The following is a 17916-nucleotide window of genomic DNA, read 5'->3' as shown; positions in this document are numbered from 1 at the left end:
CGCTATTAAAGCCCTGGCGCAGGTGAGCAGACTCTTTCGTGATCGACGATTTTGTGTCTGGGCTCTGTTGGTAGGTCTGAGTATGTGGCTAGCGAACAGCTAGCAGGTTACGCAGTAGCAGTTTGACGTCGGGCAGCCTCTTTAAAATCGGACCAATGCCTTAGAAAAGCTTCTCTGTTCGCCCCCGTCTTGTAATACGAGCGCTGCCCGTTGAGGCCAGCGGTCGGTGCTCGGTAGAAGATCGGGATAAAGCGGAGGATCTTAGCGTACCGGCGCTCGTTGGTCACGGTCTCCGTTTTGGCCGAGCTAGCTGTTCAGTAGCTCTTAGCGCCGCAATGGATCCATAAAAGAAGGTAGGCCCGGCTCACAGCAGCAGCCTCTCATTCACGCCCTGTTTGCTCTCTGGATGGACTCCGGGCGGGTGAAAGTGTTGGATCTGTGGGCTCGGTTCGGCACGACGCTGCCTGGGAGCTACATGTAGGCGCTGAGGGGCTCCTCGGACGGTTCCGATCAGCTGAGGTCCACTCTTGGGTTCTGCTCGCTTCACCGCGGCTCTGGTTCCGTGAGCAGAGCGGGGGTGTGAGGCTTTGTGCCGGCTGGAGGCCCTCAGGCTCACAGTCAGCTGTGTGAAGCTGAAACATTTCTGTATTTTTATCATTTGACTCGGACTGTGACAGGTGTGTTCACGGTGATGACGTTTCTGCCTCCGAACCTCTTTATTTCAGGTTCACGCGCCTCAGCTCTGGGTTAGGGTCACCTGAGGAACCAGAACAGCCTCACCTGGCAAATTGCAAAGTGATGACGTTAAATCACCGGGTCTGTGGGTCTCAGACCCTGTACAGACGAAACAAACAGCCTGACTAAGCTCATGTAAAAAACAAAAACAGCTGTTTGTTCCAAAGCAGATGTTTGTAGAGACTGAGCACAGCTGGTATCAGTCTGCACATAACTCTTCATGAGAGGAGCACAGTGACACACAGAGACAGACTCCCTCAGAACTGAAACTGTGAAGTGTTGTGTGTCTCAGAGTACAAATACTGTGATAATTACTGTATCTGTGGTAACAGGATAATATTTAGATCAAGTGGCTGGTACATAAAAAGTGGGATGAAAAAAGACGGGGGTACTGGGAGGCCAGGAAAGACTTACAGTGAGCTGTATGAGAGGCTAGACACTGAGGATGGAGAGACGGACTGGTATTGATTGGCTGGGCACAGAGGATGGAGATGGAAAGGATGCGCAGCAGGTTGGAGTAATTACGGACAGAGATGCAGACTACTAATGACTGAAAAGACTGTACCGCAACGATGGAAGTGGTACTTGGAATGGATGAAAGCTAGTTAGTGAACCAGGAAGTGCAGAGGACTAGTGAGGAGGAGGGGAAAGGTGGTTGGTCCTAATGACATACCTGTGCAGGTGTGGAGATATCCAGGAGAGAGGGCAGGCTGTTTAACATACAAGACGTGTGCTGGTCCTGAAGAACAGGCTGAGCTGTAGTAACTGCAGAGGGATGAAGATGTGAGGAAGAGATGTTGAAGCTGGGCAAGAAGAGAGCTGATGATCCGTGAGCAGCAGTGTGGCTTCATGCTCTACAGACGTGATGTTTGCTTTGAGTGTTGATGGAAAGTTTAGAGAAGGTCACTGTGGTGCTGCACGAGGACGCATCTGAGGGCGGGGCATGTGTGAGGACAGAGGCAGTGGTGAGGTGTGCGCTCAGAGAGACAGATGTGTTGAAGGTGGGGGTGGGATTACGTCAGGGATCTGCTCTGAGCTTCTTCCTGTTTGCAGTGGTGCTGGACAGGCTGACAGGAGGAGCAGGTGGAGGTATGCTCTGAAGGTGGTGGAAGGAGCCGAGGTAATGAGGGTTTAAGTTTGGTCGACCATCCAAAGAGAGTGTGGGTGGAGATGTGTGACAGAAGGATGGCAGCAACAGTGAAAGGAAAGGTTCAAAGGTGGGGGTGAGGAAGCAGCAAAAGTCTCTGCAGGATGTCTCCAGCTTCCTGTCCGGGCTCGGCACGTTCCTCTTTTCAGTAGTGGGGTCTAATTTTGTAGGTGGCGCCGTGGAGCGTGTGACGCCATGAAATCCGAGTGTTTTCTTACTGTGCTGAAAATCACACATGGTTAGATTTAAATGATCTCCACCGGTTGGTGACGCTGACGGCGCTCCCTCGTCCTGCAGCTGCACGCGCCATTTGGGTCTAAGTTTTAAATGGAAGCTCAGCTTCAGCGTCGTCAGTAAATGTGTTTGCAGCATCTGTTCCAGCTGCAGGCGACCAGTGAAACCAGTGAAACCTTCCCAGCTGCTGAGAGACGATTCTGATGTGTTCTGACGGTAAACTGATCTTTACTGAAGCTCGGCTGATGAAGGCCATTTAATGGTGCGACCTTCAGCCATCATCGCTGCTCTTCTTATCAGTTTAATATAGTTTTAATACGCCGAGTGATGGATTGAGATCAGTCAGCTGATAAATCTGGGTTTGTGTGTGACTGGCTCACTCCTGTTTTTGAGTAAATAAACCTTTAAGGCCAAATTATTAAAAACTTGTTTTCATAATTTTGGTGAATTTGATGGAAAAAGTGTGGAAATGAAACCATCACTGATGAAAGAGTCCAGCTGACTTCACACTAACACAGCAGCTGATGATTATTTTCATTCTGACACAAAATCAGAAATTCATGGTTCAGACATTCCTGCCCAAAGCCCGCCCCCTCGCTCTCCTGGCCTCAACTTCGCGCCGCAGCGTCATAGTAACCGTTTCTTTCAGCTCGATTTATTTCAGGTTGTTTTTCTCAGCCCAGACTCTGCATGGCGTCGGATTGGCAGCAGCGGGAGTGAGCAGCCAATCAGCCGAGGACACCGGTAGCATCATGGCGTCTCGTCAGAGGAACTCTGTCCGGATCCTGTCCAGCCGGGAGCGCGGCTCGCAGATCTTTGGCTCGCAGCGCCTCCTGCAGCTCCTGGTGGAGGAGAAAGTCCGCTGGATGAAATGGCAGAGTCAGGCAAGTTTCAGCTTCTTCTTTCCTCTAAGAACCAAACCGTTTTCAGACGGCGCCCCCTACAGCCTACTCCCAAATGACATGCTAATAATTTAGCTTTTATTGCTCAGGCTTTCTGATGGCTCTGTGCCTTCCTCCTGTTTGTGCGGTGACGCACTCATCAGTGCTTTTCAGATAAGAATCATCGTTAAAAATGGGTCCGAATCAGTTTTTATCAACTTTGTTTTTCCTTGAGTTTTCCCAGCAGCTGCTGGGATGCATGTGATGGAGGCCGTTTAACACCAGGATACGCCTGCCTACCAGCTTTGGCCACAGTGGGACAAATATGCCCGTCTGAGGCGCTTCTGCTGCACATTAGAGAAGTGAGAGCTGTGGGGGTCAGAGCGTTGTGGGGAGGAACTGAAAACAAAATCGTCCAGTTCCAGCCCGCAGGGCTCAGGAGGGCGTTGGTGGGGAGCGGTCGGATTGTTCGTAGCAGGCGGCGTTGCTGATGTGTTTGAGTGTGTGCTTGTGAGCGCTTCCCACTGACTGTGAATGTTTGTGTCTCCAACAGAAGGTGGAGCTGCCGGACAGCCCTCGCTCAACTTTCCTGCTGGCCTTCAGCCCTGACAGGTGAGTGAAGTCAGAGCACAGGTGGAGGCGGAGACTCCATCAGTACTGGATCTTTTTACCAGAGTATTATCGATGTAGTGGTGTTTAATCAGGATACTTTACCAAAAAGACACAAATGAGCTAAAGTGTATATAGTTGAGTTTGAGGTGGAGTAGGTGGAGCTGAGACTCTTTACTGGAGTAAAGAGTCTCAGCTGGGCCTTTCAGAGGAAACGTTGTGTCTGCAGGACCCTCATGGCTTCGACCCACGTCAACCACAACATTTACATAACAGAGGTGAAGACTGGAAAGTGCCTACATTCCTTAGTGGGCCACCGTAGAACCCCCTGGTGTGTGACCTTTCACCCCACAATTCCTGGCCTGGTGGCCTCTGGGTGCCTTGATGGCGAAGTCCGGATCTGGGACCTGCATGTGAGTACCCCCCCCCCAACATTGTACAGCAGTGCAGCAGTCGGGCAGGGTGCTAAATGCTTTCATGTCAGCCTGTTGATGAGGACATGGAGTCGGTGTTTCTGTCGAGCTGCACTCTGGAGTGTCCTCGCTCACGCAGCGGGACATCAGACTAGGGCTGGGCCGTATCATGTCACGGTACTACCGGTGTAATGTTGGGCAACGTTAGGAAAATGAAATATGGCGATAGAATATGGGTAAAACGCGCATGTGCAGCGCCTTTGTTTACATACGCACATGGAGGCGACACAGAATGAGGAGAGTGAAAGCAAATCGTTGAATGAAACAATGAACCTGAACTGGTTTGTAAAAATGCTGCAGCTTCACTGGTGTGGAACTGGTTTAGCTTTCGTCCGTCAGATACACAACAAAGCACTATTTTTGGTAGCGCATGCTAGCGGGCCGTCGTTATTACCGTGTTGTTTGGAAAATACGGCGCACTTAAAATCAATCCTTAGATTTTTCTGAAAGTCGACAGAGCCCCTTATAATCCCGTGTGCCTTATGTATGAACTCTGGTTGTGTTTACTGACCTCGAAACGGTTTTATGTACACGGCGCTCGAAAATCTGTCACATGTTTCAGTACGACTTTGCTGAGCTACGAAGCCGCACCGCTTGATGGATTGTCGGAGCATTGCGGCTATCGTAGGCGGAGCCTCGCGGAGTGATACGTACTGTGCTTCAACATAATGTTACCGTATTGTGTGTGTATAAGCTCTTTTTAAGGTTTGTGGCTGTTATACATGGTTATGCTGAGGATGTGTCGGCCAGTTTCCACTGAAATGCCTTTTGGTTAAACTGTCAGCAAGGAGTTTGCATTTGCTCTGTTAAATGTTTATATAACTTTAATGCAGATAAAAAAACAGCTGCTTGTTTAAGTGAAAATACATTGATTTGGGTTTTTTGCACTAATAAAGTTGTGGAGTTGTAAAGTATTTTGTCTCGTGTCAGTTATATCGTTATCGCAGATTTTCAAATGTATATGGTGATAAATATTTTTGGTCGTATCGCGCTGCTCTACATCAGACGTAACTGAGTAACTGTGTTCTGCAGGGCGGGAGTGAGAGCTGGTTTACCGAGAGCAACGTCGCCATCGCCTCCCTGGCCTTCCACCCAACTGCTCAGCTGCTCCTGATCGCCACCAACAATGAGCTCCACTTCTGGGACTGGAGCCGCCCCGAGCCCTTCGCCGTGGTGAAAACGGGCAGCGACACGGAGAGAGTGCGGTGGGTTAAACACGGCCGCTGGTCAGAGGTCGAGTCTGAGCGTGTGCATGACGTGACAGTAATAACGGAGCGTGCTGCTGTTACGTTTTTATTAACATATCGCTGGAGCCAGGTGTTTTCATCGACTTCTTCTCTGTGTCTGTCAGGTTGGTACGCTTCGACCCTCTCGGTCACAACCTGCTCACGGCGATCGTGAATCCATCCAATCAGCAGGTACGAAGATGATCTGAAGCCATTTCTTAGCGAGGTAGCGTCATGTTTCAGAGGATGACCGCCATGGTTCACCTACAACCTCAGCTGCACACCTCACCAAGAGAGCGAGTAATGCAAAAAAGAACATCACGCTGTATTATGTCATGGAGCTGAGGGCGTGCCGAGCACTGAGAGGTCTGAGGCACAGCTAGCACCGAGTCAGGTGGACCTGCCCCCTCGCTCCTGTGTGGATCCTCGGTTTGGTCGTTACAGTTTTCCTGTGTCTGTGTTACGATTGGTTGATTTTTCTGGGAGGTGACTGCAGATGCGTTTGCTGAGGATGACATCACCATGGCAGGTTTTGGGTGACAAGTAGAAGAGGTCGTCCTGTCTCTGCCGTTTAACCTGCCTTCAGTGATCAGGTGTTTTCTTCTTCTTTGCCTCCTTTAGGGCGAGGAGGACTCGGAGGTTCCCATGGACAGCGTTGAGATGCCTCACTTCCGTCAGCGCTCCTTCCTGCCTTCCCAGCCGGTTCGCCGCACGCCCATCCTCCACAACTTCCTCCACATCCTGTCGTCCCGCTCCCCTGGGGCTCAGGCCGGAGGCGAGCAGCCGCGGCCTCTCGGGGAAAATGGAAGTAACATGGCCGAGTCTCCCAGCATCCCTTTGGCCCAGTACCCCAGCTCGGAGCGCGGTCCGCCCCTGCCCGGCTGCACCCAGCACCTGGGCATGGTGTGCATGTGCAGTCGCTGCTCCATCAGTCGAACGGCGCCCCAGCCAGACGGAGCCTCTGTGCCTCCGCCCGATCCACGGGCATCATCGGACTCACTCCAGCCTCCCCCGGCCTCCACCTTCTCCTCAGCTCGTACTGAGCCCAGACAGCCCTCGGAGCGAACCTCCGCCTTTACCTCTGTCTACTACAGCGCCGGCGCTTCTCTTAACCCCGCCCCTCCGGGCGGCCACGAGCCACACTCCACGCCCAGACCGGCACCCGACTGGACTCGCAACCTGCTGAGTGTGAGGGAGGGGGGGATAAATCCTGGCATGCTGCCTCCCAGAACCTCCGCCTCCTCCTCCATCAGCCTTCTGTCTGTGCTCCGCCAGCAGGAGGGCTCCTCTCACTCCCCCGTCTACACCTCCGCCACCGAGGGGCGGGGTTTCCCCCAGCAGGGAGAGCCCGGAGCCCGGGATACTGCCAGCACGAGCAGCGGGCATCACCCGTTCTGGGACAGTGCCCGTGGTAACACGGCCTCCTTCCGCAACGTGCTGCAGTGCAACCTGAGCCGCTACTTCCTGGAGATCGGCCCCATCGACATGGAGCCGGCGCTGGGCGGCGCCATGGCCGACGGAGGCCAGGAGCAGAGTCAGGAACTGCTCAACAACAACATGGACCCGGACCGGCCCGGGCCTTCCTCATCCTCCTCCACCCCCACCATCATCCACTACCAGCCTCCCCTCCCCCCGCCCCCCAGCTCCCACAGCCTGGAGAACAACGTCCCTCCCCCCGCCTCCCGTGGTCACCTGAACCGCTGCCGGGCCTGCCACAACCTGCTCACCTTCAACCACGACTCCCAGCGCTGGGAGCGCAAGACCTCCTCCGCCTCCACCTCCATGCTGGAGCCTCCCTCTTCCTCCTCTGCTTCTTTTCCCTCTCCTTCCTCTCACTGGCAGCCCGATGAGGCCAGAAGGATGCTAGAAGTCCAAACACAGGAGAGGAGGGCGCCTCCTGAGTCCAGCGAGCAGCCGCCTCCCCCAGCAGCAACAGTGGGAGGAACAGGAGTGGCCTTCCCCATTGCCCCGTCCTCTACCCAGCCCGGGGAGCAGACGGTGGGCCTGGTGTACAACCAGGACACAGCGCAGTGGGAGAGGGTGTACCGGCAGGCTGCGTCAGGCCGGCCGGCGGAGCCACCAGAGGCCTTAAGCCAAGAAATGCCCGTCGACCCGCCAGACGAGGACTCCCTCAGGAGGTACGTCACCTTTTCTTTTCACCATCGCAGCTTTATGAGGTCAGATTCTGGTCCTTCCATCGGACCGTAGCTCCTAAACGAGCCTCTTGTTTTACTCGTGAACTCACCAGGAGAGTGTTAGCTGAGCTGAGCTCAGCCCCCTGCTGGGCTTTAGGAAGAATGCAGGTTTAAGGCAGCACTGTGAGGGTGACTTTGGAGTCTATCTGCTTGATATCACACAGTTAGCTGAGCATGAAAGCAGTGCTTATAATCAGCTACCATCTGTGTCTCGAACACTGAGCGCGCTCTGTGTGCCTCTGTTTCTCGCCCAGGCGGCTGCTGGAATCCTCTCTCCTGTCACTGTCTCGCTACGACATGTCCGGCTCCAGAGACCACCCCATCTACCCCGACCCAGCCAGGTACAGAAGCACCGCCGTGTACCTCGAGTCTAGGTTCAATATGGGCTTTGATTTAACTCTCCCAGGCCAGCTTGGCATGAGTCACAGTTCAGAATAATCCTCCTTTATCTCACACTGGACCGCATTAGAGGTGTCTGCTCTCTGTGACATCACACAGATCTAAACGTAGAAAAAGCTGCTGACACGTTGAGCTCATTAAACTAGTTCTTAAAAATGTGAACGCCGGATTCAGGAAGTGGGAACAAAAATGAATAACAGCGATTTGTACAGTAATGAAAGATGGCCATTTGATGAGTTTCCAAGATTTAAAAGATCGGTATAGTCTACAGAAAACCGATTTTTACCGGTACCTGCAACTCAGAGACTACTTTTCAAAGGAAGTACGAAGTTCGCGTAAGTCTTATGGCATCCTGAATTGTATAATTAAATCATACAGGGGCCTCCAATTCAAGGAGATTTCTGTACTATATAAAAATCTAAGAGAGATCACGGCAACATCAACTGAATACATAAAAAATAAATGGGAGCAGGAAATAAAAACTGATATCTCAACTGAGGAATGGTTAGATATGTGTGACACCCAGAACACAACCACTAACTCAAGATGCTGGAGAGAATTTGGGTGGAAACATCTTACTCGATTCTTTATTACACCAAAAATCAAAAGTAAACAGACTCAAGACAGTTTGCCATGCTGGAGAAGATGTGGTAACATGGAAGCACACCATGCGCACGTGTTTTGGGAGTGCCTGAAACTGCATCATTTTTGGAAGAACGTGACTCTTGTAATAGGCAATATCTTGGGCTATCAATTACCACACAATTTTAAAACTGTATATCTTGGGAATATTAGAGTATGTTCTGTACGACGACTTGTATTTGACAAAAATCCTATTGATAGCTGCAAAGAAAGCTATAACAAGAAACTGGTACAAACTGGATCCGCCTTCATCAAAAGACTGGTTAAATATTGTTGGAGAAATCTGTGCAATGGAAAAAATGACTTACATTCTCAGATTAAAGGAAGATATTTTCGTTGCTAAGTGGGAGAAGTGGACATTATATGGCACCAAGGAAAGTTACTGAACGAACAAAACATTTAAGGTCTATGACTCTGTATATCTATTGATGCATGCCCGTATAAAAGTACGTATATAAGCTGGAGTATGTATGCTGCGGAGTAAAGGCATGCATACGGTAGTTGATTAGAATTGGCACCCACACCTTTTGTTCGCTTTAGTTCTGTTTTGTTTTCACTGTGTGTTTGCATGGTTATTTCTCCTGTAATGCAAAACATGTCTATGTTTAAACTGTGACAAAACTATCAATAAAAATTACAGTGTCAAAAAAAAGTGAACGCCCACCAATAAGACCTGAACGCTGCAGCGGGGGTTAAATGTGAGCTGCTGCACACGCTTGTGTTTCTGGGTAAATGATGGACAAAGCCGAGGTCGCTGGGTTTGCCTCTGTCGAGGTCAGAGTTTGAGAGGTTTCTGCAGACGCTTGCTGATAAAGAGTTTTTGCCCTCTGCTGTGCAGGCTTTCTCCAGCAGCTTACTACGCTCAGAGGATGATCCAGTATCTGTCGAGGCGCGACAGCATTCGCCAGCGCTCGCTCCGCTACCAGCAGAACCGGCTGCGGGCCATGTCGTCCTCCTCGTCGGACAGCCCGGCCAGCAACCCGCCCAGCTCCATGGACAGTGGCGACGTGGACTTTGAGGATCTCGAGTAAGTTTCAGTCGCCTTCCTCTCATGGCTCACACAGCACACTGTGACCCGAGCCGGTCTTATCAGCGCAGCCGCTCGTTAGGTTGGCTCGTTAGGTTGGCTCGTTTCGAGTAAAACGAATCAGAAGTTTATTCTGTTCACTGGGACGTTTCATCACTGGTCCAGGTGACTGCAGGTTTCAACCTTATTTGCACAATGACTGAAACTAACAACAGGCTGTGAGGTCAGTTTATGATCACTGATCAATAACCATCAGTCCCGGTCACAGAGAGCTGGGCAATGGCTGCAATCACAGCTTTGTAAGATGGCGACAGATGTACCCTTAGGCCCCTCCTCCATTCAGAGATGGTCTTTCCCTTTTCACTCAAACCAGCGTTCCTCCCTGTCCAGGATGTGACATCATCATTAAGGCGTGGCCCTTGGCTCTGGTGGATTATTGAGCGTGCGTTAGGAGGAGTGGTTAAAACTGTGTAATGGCGGTCCATCATCGAAGATTAGAAAATGAATCGGGACAAAACGCTGTTCTGGAGTCCGTTCAGGAATTTTCCTCAGATGTTTAAAATCGCTGAAATCAGACGTGAGCTCGTAAATTATTGTCACGTGCCGTCAGGTAGGCGGGTCCACAGACGGCGTTTGTGCCCCGCTCTGAGCTGTCCTGTAGAAACGCAGCGTGCAGCCCTGATGTTGTTGACTCGAGTCCTCGTGTTTCCGTCCCAGCTTCTCCCGTGGTGGGCGGGGCTCTTTTCACCGCGCTGTAGATATGTTTGCGTGCAGCGCGTCTCAGCTGCCCTCTTATTGGCCACAGCTAAATTCAGTTGTTTTCAGAAGAGGCTGAATTTAATTTACTTTTGTTTAATCAAAACCAAGACGGGAAACTGGCGATGCTGGCGGGTTCAGATCATGTGATTACAGCGATGAATGACATCACCGCAGTAACGAGTTTTGATGCGTCCGAACGCTGGTTGAGTCGCGGTTGTTCAGTCCTTCTCTTTGTTTCTGCAGCGACAACAGTGACAGAACGCGACACCGGACGCCTCGAAACGCCAGGATGTCTGCGCCCTCGCTGGGCCGCTTCGTCCCTCGGTGAGTTGGCTCCGAACCCGCCGCTGAACCTGGTAAACTCGCGCTCGCCGCTTTGGTTCTCATCTCATTCCTGTTTGTCATCCTGCAGCCGATTCCTCCTGCCCGAGTACCTGCCCTACGCCGGCATCTTCCACGAGCGAGGGCAGCCCGGGCTCGCCACACACTCCTCTGTCAACAGGGTGCTCGCAGGTATGCACACACACACCTTTATTTAAAAAGAAGGCGGCTCATATCCGACCTCCGTCAGGACACGGTGACCACAAAGTTGTTTTTTTTTTTGTTTTTTTTCTTCAAATGGAGATGTGGGTTACCGAGCATGCCCAGTGACGCCGTTTCCTGTCCTCCACAGGGGCGTCGATCGGGGACGGTCAGTCTGCGGTCGCCAGCAACATCGCCAACACCACGTACCGCCTGCAGTGGTGGGACTTCACCAAGTTTGACCTTCCTGAGATCAGCAATGGTACGACAGCGCGAGGCCGAGGGTTTGAGTCCTCCGCTTTAGTTCAACTTTTTCTGTTCAGTTCCTGCTCAGCCCGGTTTGGAGGGGTTAAAGGTCACCCACTCTGACGGGGTTTAACAAACAAGCCGCTCTGAGTCTGTTTGTCTGAACGCCTCACAGACTCCGTCTCTCTGCCCCCCCCACAGCCTCAGTCAACGTTCTGGTGCCAAACTGTAAAATCTACAACGACGCCAGCTGTGACATCTCTGCGGACGGGCAGCTGCTGGCGGTTTTCATTCCCAGCAGCCAGCGCGGTTTCCCAGACGAGGGCATCCTGGCCATCTACTCGCTCGCCCCCCACAACCTGGGAGAGATGCTGTACACCAAGCGATTCGGTACGTCCTCACAGAGACAGCGGCTCTCTCTGTCACACGTCCAGGTTTGTAGGATGGTGACGGTGACAGCGGTGTTTTCTCCCTCAGGTCCAAACGCCATCTCCGTCAGCTTGTCTCCGATGGGCTGTTACGTGATGGTGGGCCTGGCCTCCCGCAGGATCCTGCTGCATCCCACCACTGACCACATGGTGGCGCAAGTCTTCCGCCTGCAGCAGCCGCACGGAGGAGAGACGTCCATCAGGGTGAGAGGGGCCTCAGATTTATTTGATAGAAAGCTGCGGGTCAGGTTTGTTTTTACAGAGGACAAATCGAAAAACTGATGTCAGATCAGCGGGCAGCATGTAAACGATGAGGATGTCAGACAAGTTGAAGAGTTTGTGTGAAATTCAGATTTTATTTTTTTATTTTTTATTTTTTTAAGGGAATTTTTCCTCCACATACATGAAAACTCACCAAGTCTTATTTCATGTTTCACTGTAAAAGGCTGCTGGGGTGTGAGTCTGATAACCTGAGAAGGATTTAGAAATTGGTACCATAGGCGAGTTTGAATCTCAGTAAAGGTCAGAGGTAGGAGTGGGCGATAGAAACGATATAAATTTGTCCAACTATAGAGATTTTGACTATATCGCGCTATCCCGAAAGCGCATGTTGATGATGTCATCAAGCTGCGCCTGTTTTGGTCGAAAGCACCGCAGCGGCTAAAACCATTATCATCTGCAAATGATGGCGACAGTCACAGCAAAGAGATGAAGCACTGTTGAAATATGGGGAAAGCCAAAAACTGCGCTTCCTCCACTTCCGTACCTTTGATTCATTAATGCTGAATCCTCTCACAGCTGCTCTGTTCCCATGTTGTTGCAGTATATTAATGACTAACCTCGTATTGTGGATGAATAATCTCAGTTGTTCTCCTGACTGAAGTTTGGCCCGTGTACAGCATCCTGCTATGCGATTGCATTTGTCCCTGACCACCAGAATCCCTCACATTAACTTTTATCGAGTGGAAAAAAGTTGGCGTTCATCCTCCAGCTTCACTGTGCTAATGTTATGCTAACATAGCTGTGTCGCTAGCAATCACTTAGCACAACATTATGTACCAGCTAGCCCAACTTCAGTAACCCTACAAACGCCACTGCTGTTTAGCCTTCTGTCTTCATTATATACCAGCTAGCCCAACTTCAGTAACCCTACAAACGCCACTGCTGTTTAGCCTTCTGTCTTCATTATATACCAGCTAGCCCAACTTCAGTAACCCTACAAACGCCACTGCTGTTTAGCCTTCTGTCTTCATTATATACCAGCTAGCCCAACTTCAGTAACCCTACAAACGCCACTGCTGTTTAGCCTTCTGTCTTCATTATATACCAGCTAGCCCAACTTCAGTAACCCTACAAACGCCACTGCTGTTTAGCCTTCTGTCTTCATTATATACCAGCTAGCCCAACTTCAGTAACCCTACAAACGTCACTGCTGTTTAGTTTCCTGTCTTCATTTATGTTGGAAGTGATAGCAGAGCTGTACGTTTGAATTAGTTTCAAATCTCTCTGTCAGAACATGGTATGAAATGTTTGGGTGGAAGCTAGCGAGCTAACTTCCTGCTAACTTCTAACTCCGTTAAATTTAATAACTTCTGTTTTCATGGATGCCTGGATGTTAAACTTAATTGTTACACCTGGTAAAGCAGCAACGCTGATGATTTAATTAAAGATGAAAGACTTTAGAGTTTTTTAACTCTCAGTGTTCGTTTGACTTTTGGACCTGAAGTTGACGGAGTTTTGGACCCAGATTACTCTGAAGCTCCTCACTACAGCAGCCGTAATGCTCTGACAATCCATCAAGCTGTGCGGCTTACCACAGTTGTACTAAAACATTTTAACAGATTTCTGCAGCCAAAAGAAGAAAAGAATATATCGTGATATATATCGTTACCGCACATGCTTAAAATTATATCGCGATATGGATTTTAGGCCATATCGCCCAGCCCTAGTCAGAGGTCAACTTTTTAAAAAATCCTGAATAGCAAGTAGTACCGCCCACTGCCAGTGTTTCGTTATTTTCAGGAGAACATTCTCTAAAGTTGAGCACAGAGAATGGGACGCTCCCCGCGCTGCAGAGTCCACGTTCCAGAAAACAAAAGTGAGCGGTGAGCTCAGATCCAGGACGAGCTCCACATCCCGTCGTTTGGGAAAAGCTGGTTTTACGCAGCTTTGCTGTGGCATGTGCTTCAGCTGCAGTGTGTCTGTGTTTCAGATGGTGTTCAACGTGGTCTACCCCATGGCTCCGGACCAGAGGCGCCACGTCAGCATCAACTCTGCTCGCTGGCTGCCGGATCCAGGGATGGGACTGGCTTACGGAACCAACAAGGGAGACCTGGTGATCTGCCGGCCTGTGTGAGTCTGCAGGCACGAAAACAAAGTCCCGCTAAGTCAGACATCTCAGACTCAAAAACGCTGGTCGGGGATGGAGGTCGGCGTGCAGATTCAGGCTTCTGCAGCTGACTGTGCGAATGAGAAGCTGCAGACTGAGCGTGACGTTAAATAACCGAGCACGCGTTCAGCTGTCCTGCTCTCAGAGCTCCCTCGCGTCTTCTGATCTGATTATCCTCAAACCGAGCAGGAAGACCATTAACTGGAAGAGCCCGATTAGTGTGTTTTAATGCAGTTGTGTGAGTCCACGAAGCCCCCCCCCCCCCCCCCCCCCGTGAGGCTTCCTGAGTGGAAGTGAACTGACCAGCTTTGGTTGTGTGTGTGTGTGTGTAGGTTCTATCGAAGCGACGGCGAGAGCCCCAGCGAGTCGAGCAGCGAGCCACTGTTCAGCGTCAACAACAGCGGAACGAGCCGGAGCCGAGGCTCCGACAGGCCGGGGTGAGTTCAGGGCCTGCGGCGATGTTTGCGCCTGCTTTTTATCTGCTCGTAACGTGTGGTCGGCGTCGCAGGTGACGGGCGCTCGGGTTATTTGACCCTTTTAAAACCTGAAACGTGAAATCTTCACGTTGTGGAGTGTTTGAACCTTGAGACAAAGTATATCAAATCTGCATGTAGGCATTCTAATTTGTTACATAACCATATTTCTGCAATTTAGTCATTAAAAACTTTGATATCATTTATTTTGAGAGTAAAGAAGTCACACTGATGATGAAGAAGCCTGAAAGCTCACAGAAACACATACGAAACGCTGGGCTTTGAAGGGTTAAAGCTGCATTTTGTACATTTGTTTGAAAATGGATTCAAAGCTTCGGCAGAAACTGAACCAGGTAAGAACAGCGTGGAGGCGGGGCTAAAAAGAAACGCACACAGCTCAGTCTCCTCACACCTCTCCATCGATCGCTGCCCCCTGCTGGTGAGAGTTTATCGCTACGTGTCTGGATCTTTGAGTTTCTGATTGGCCTGTGATTCATTTTCAGGCCGAACCGCTCGGGCTGGACGCCGGGCAGAGACATGGGACTGATGAACGCCATTGGCCTGCAGCCCCGACACCCCACCCCTTCAGTGACATCGCAAGGAACCCAGACGCCAATCATCCAGCTGCAAAACGCTGAGACTCAAACAGAGAGGGAGCTGTCGGAGCCGAGCGCCTCGCAGCCTGCTCAGAGTACTGACACACACACACACACAACCCCGTTCATCTATCTTAGTGAGGACCTTCATTGACATAATGGTTTCCCTAGCACCTAACCATTAAAAATGAATCCCTGACCCCAAACCTAACCGTAACCTAGTTGTGACCCTGACACTAAAACCACATTTTGAGTCTCAAAAATGCTTCAAACTCGTGAGGACCCACGAGGCCTGTTTGTCCCCACAAGTATAGTAAACTTTTCTGGTCCCCATGAAGATGTTAATACCCGTCCACTTTAAGTGTGTGTGTGTGTGTGTGTGTGTGTGGTCTCATCAGGTGTGTTTCTTCCCAGGTGTCCCTCCTGAAGCTCCGTCCACCAGTGGAGCAGCTCAGGCTCAGGTGGAGGCGTCTCAGAGCAGCCAAGCTCAGGAGGAAGTCCCAGCTGAAGCAGAGACCGGCACCTCCACCGCTGCTGGTACTCCACCCACTGACTTCTCAACACGACCTCATAATAACCTGTTACTGCGTCATCATCGTCTCATTTCTGCCTCCATGTTGATCCTCAGTTTTTACCTCGTTTGTTTTGTTACAAATATTTATATCAAACATTGTGTGTGTCTGTCTGTGTGTGTGTGTCTGTCTGTGTGTGTGTGTCTGTCTGTGTGTGTGTCTGTCTGTGTGTGTCTGTGTGTGTGTCTGTGTGTGTGTGTCTGTCTGTGTCTGTCTGTGTGTGTCTGTGTGTGTCTGTGTGTGTGTCTGTGTGTGTGTCTGTGTCTGTCTGTGTGTGTGTGTCTGTGTCTGTCTGTGTGTGTCTGTGTCTGTCTGTGTGTGTGTGTGTGTGTGTGTCTGTGTGTGTGTGTGTGTGTGTGTGTGTGTTTTGGGTGAAATGTTGTGACTGTTTGTATTTAAAGATGAATATTTATAAACATGACCTGAGGGGAGACACGATGACGATCACGTGTTTATCTTCACGCTGTCTCTGTTGCTCTCTTTGCTTCAGGAGAGTCTTCGGAGTTCGGGTCTGGCGAGGACGCTCTGGCACGAATCCGCCGGCTGATCGCTGAAGGCGGCATGACGGCGGTGGTCCAGCGGGAGCAGAGCACCACCATGGCCTCGATGGGCGGCTTTGGGAACAACATCATTGTCAGCCACCGCATCCACCGCGGCTCGCAGACGGGCGCCTCCAGGCCCACTGCCGAGCCCGTCGCCACGGCCCCCTGCACCTCCGGTCCGCTCCTCGTCGCCTCGCAGCCCCAGTCCTACCTGCGCCCAGCGCCGCAGGCCAGCGAACAGCTCGGTCCCGTGTGGGCTCCGCCGCCACCCACGCTCTCTCTGGCTGTGGACGTGGACGACGTGTTCGACGGCGGGCGGGCAGACGACAGCTCCTTGCCGGGTCCCTCCTCCTCCTCCTCTCACAGCCCCCTCCCTGGCGGTGGCGGCCCCAACAATTACCCCGGTGACCCATACAGCAGGTAGTCCTCCTATTGGCTGACGGTTAAGGGGGCTCCTCAAAGCCTTATCTCACAAAATGGGTGCTGCTTCGACCCCACACAGGGTCTCCCACCTGGAAACGAAGGGACACAAAGACCTCTCCTCCCCCCTCCCCCTAGCCTTTCTGTTGAGTGGCGTTGGCGCTCGTGAACCCAGACCGAAGCTAGACCGTCATCATTCCTCACAGGAGCTCCTACTTGAACGGAGGCACGGAGCTCCTCCCCACCTGATTCTCTCCCAGCACGATGAAGGTCGAGGTTCCTGACGCGCTGCGCCTGGTGATGGAGGGGTGGGGGTGTGGCTTCTTTCACATTTACTCCAACGTGCTGCGTTTGGTGCCATGTGACGTTACCTTAGATGTGAAATAGTGATTGAAGTGTTTGAACTCAGCACTACGTTTTTGTACCGTGTCACTGCTGCGTGTGCCTGAGGCAGGACTCTACACGGCGGCGAGCGACCACCGATGACTGAACGCACACGCTCGACTAAACAAACGGAAGCTCCTGCATGTCTCGAAATAATGCTGCAGCTCATCGAACACATGTTTGTGTTTAAGGCTGGAAACGAGGAGAATCACTTCCTGTTAGGGCAACGAGGAGGCGGAGATTCACCTGCTCTGACCCCTCCCCACCCCACCAACCCCACCCAGCTGCACTACAGTGTGTTTGGTGCTAACCGAGGTGTGTGTGTGTGTGTGTGTGTGTGTGTGTGTGTGTGTGTGTGTGTTCTCACTGAAACCACAGTTTGTCTGTTTTTTGTTTTTCTTTGGGGGGGGGGGGGTTAGCTGAGCGTCGTTTCCTGTCCACCTCATCACGTTTGGATGTTTGCATCTCGGAGCGGTCTCAGTTCACAGTGAAGGTGATTGCGAGGTGGGGTTTGCACGACATGTTTAGCCGGTGGGGGCGGGGTTAGGGGTTTCACAGGGGCGTGGGGTTCTCTCGGGCTACGGTCCCTACGAGCTGGGTGAAAGGTCACGTGGGCGCCGCACTGACCGACGCTCTAAATGTAGAAACGACACCAAAACGTTCCAGGAAGCTGCGGCGTTTGTCCTCCGTGCAGGAACGACGCTGCAGCGTGAGCGCGCCGACCGCCAACTTCACGCTATGACTCAGACACCGGAGATCAATCGTGTCTGTAATGCTTTCATCCAAACTCGCCGATTGGTCGACATTCAGCCTGCGCGGTCACTTCCTGCTGTTACTAACCAGGTGATGAGTGGATTTATTATCATCATTATTATTATGACTTTTTTTATTAAGGACGGAGAACTGCAGACGAGTCTCCCTGACAGCTGTCGTCTTCTGTTAAACGACCAAAATAAAGTCCAAGACTTTTGTTTTCTTCCTTTTGGGGTTTTTTTGTTTTTTGTTTTTTGTTTTTTT

General features: G+C 51.3%; 1 protein-coding gene across 1 annotated transcript; it reads left to right on the top strand.

Annotated features, from left to right (window-relative positions):
• Window positions 1–72: 72 nt before the first annotated feature.
• Window positions 73–17878, top strand: ambra1b (autophagy/beclin-1 regulator 1b). Its single transcript, XM_085465026.1, has 19 exons — window positions 73–353; window positions 2795–3000; window positions 3551–3609; window positions 3836–4019; window positions 5112–5284; window positions 5431–5497; window positions 5927–7443; window positions 7755–7841; window positions 9380–9568; window positions 10571–10651; window positions 10740–10840; window positions 11001–11111; window positions 11297–11485; window positions 11573–11727; window positions 13736–13875; window positions 14245–14349; window positions 14889–15076; window positions 15396–15518; window positions 16044–17878. The coding sequence occupies exons 2-19, from the start codon at window positions 2869–2871 to the stop codon at window positions 16517–16519; spliced, it is 4077 nt and encodes a 1358-aa protein (XP_085321152.1). The 5' UTR covers window positions 73–353; window positions 2795–2868; the 3' UTR covers window positions 16520–17878.
• The last annotated feature ends 38 nt before the right edge of the window (window positions 17879–17916 follow it).

Source organism: Copadichromis virginalis, linkage group LG7, assembly GCF_057382275.1.
Source record: "Copadichromis virginalis isolate Kocher_CV1m ecotype Utaka linkage group LG7, C_Virginalis_male_GT1.1, whole genome shotgun sequence".
Taxonomy (NCBI): domain Eukaryota; kingdom Metazoa; phylum Chordata; class Actinopteri; order Cichliformes; family Cichlidae; genus Copadichromis; species Copadichromis virginalis.
This window is presented reverse-complemented; position numbering and strand designations above follow the sequence as displayed.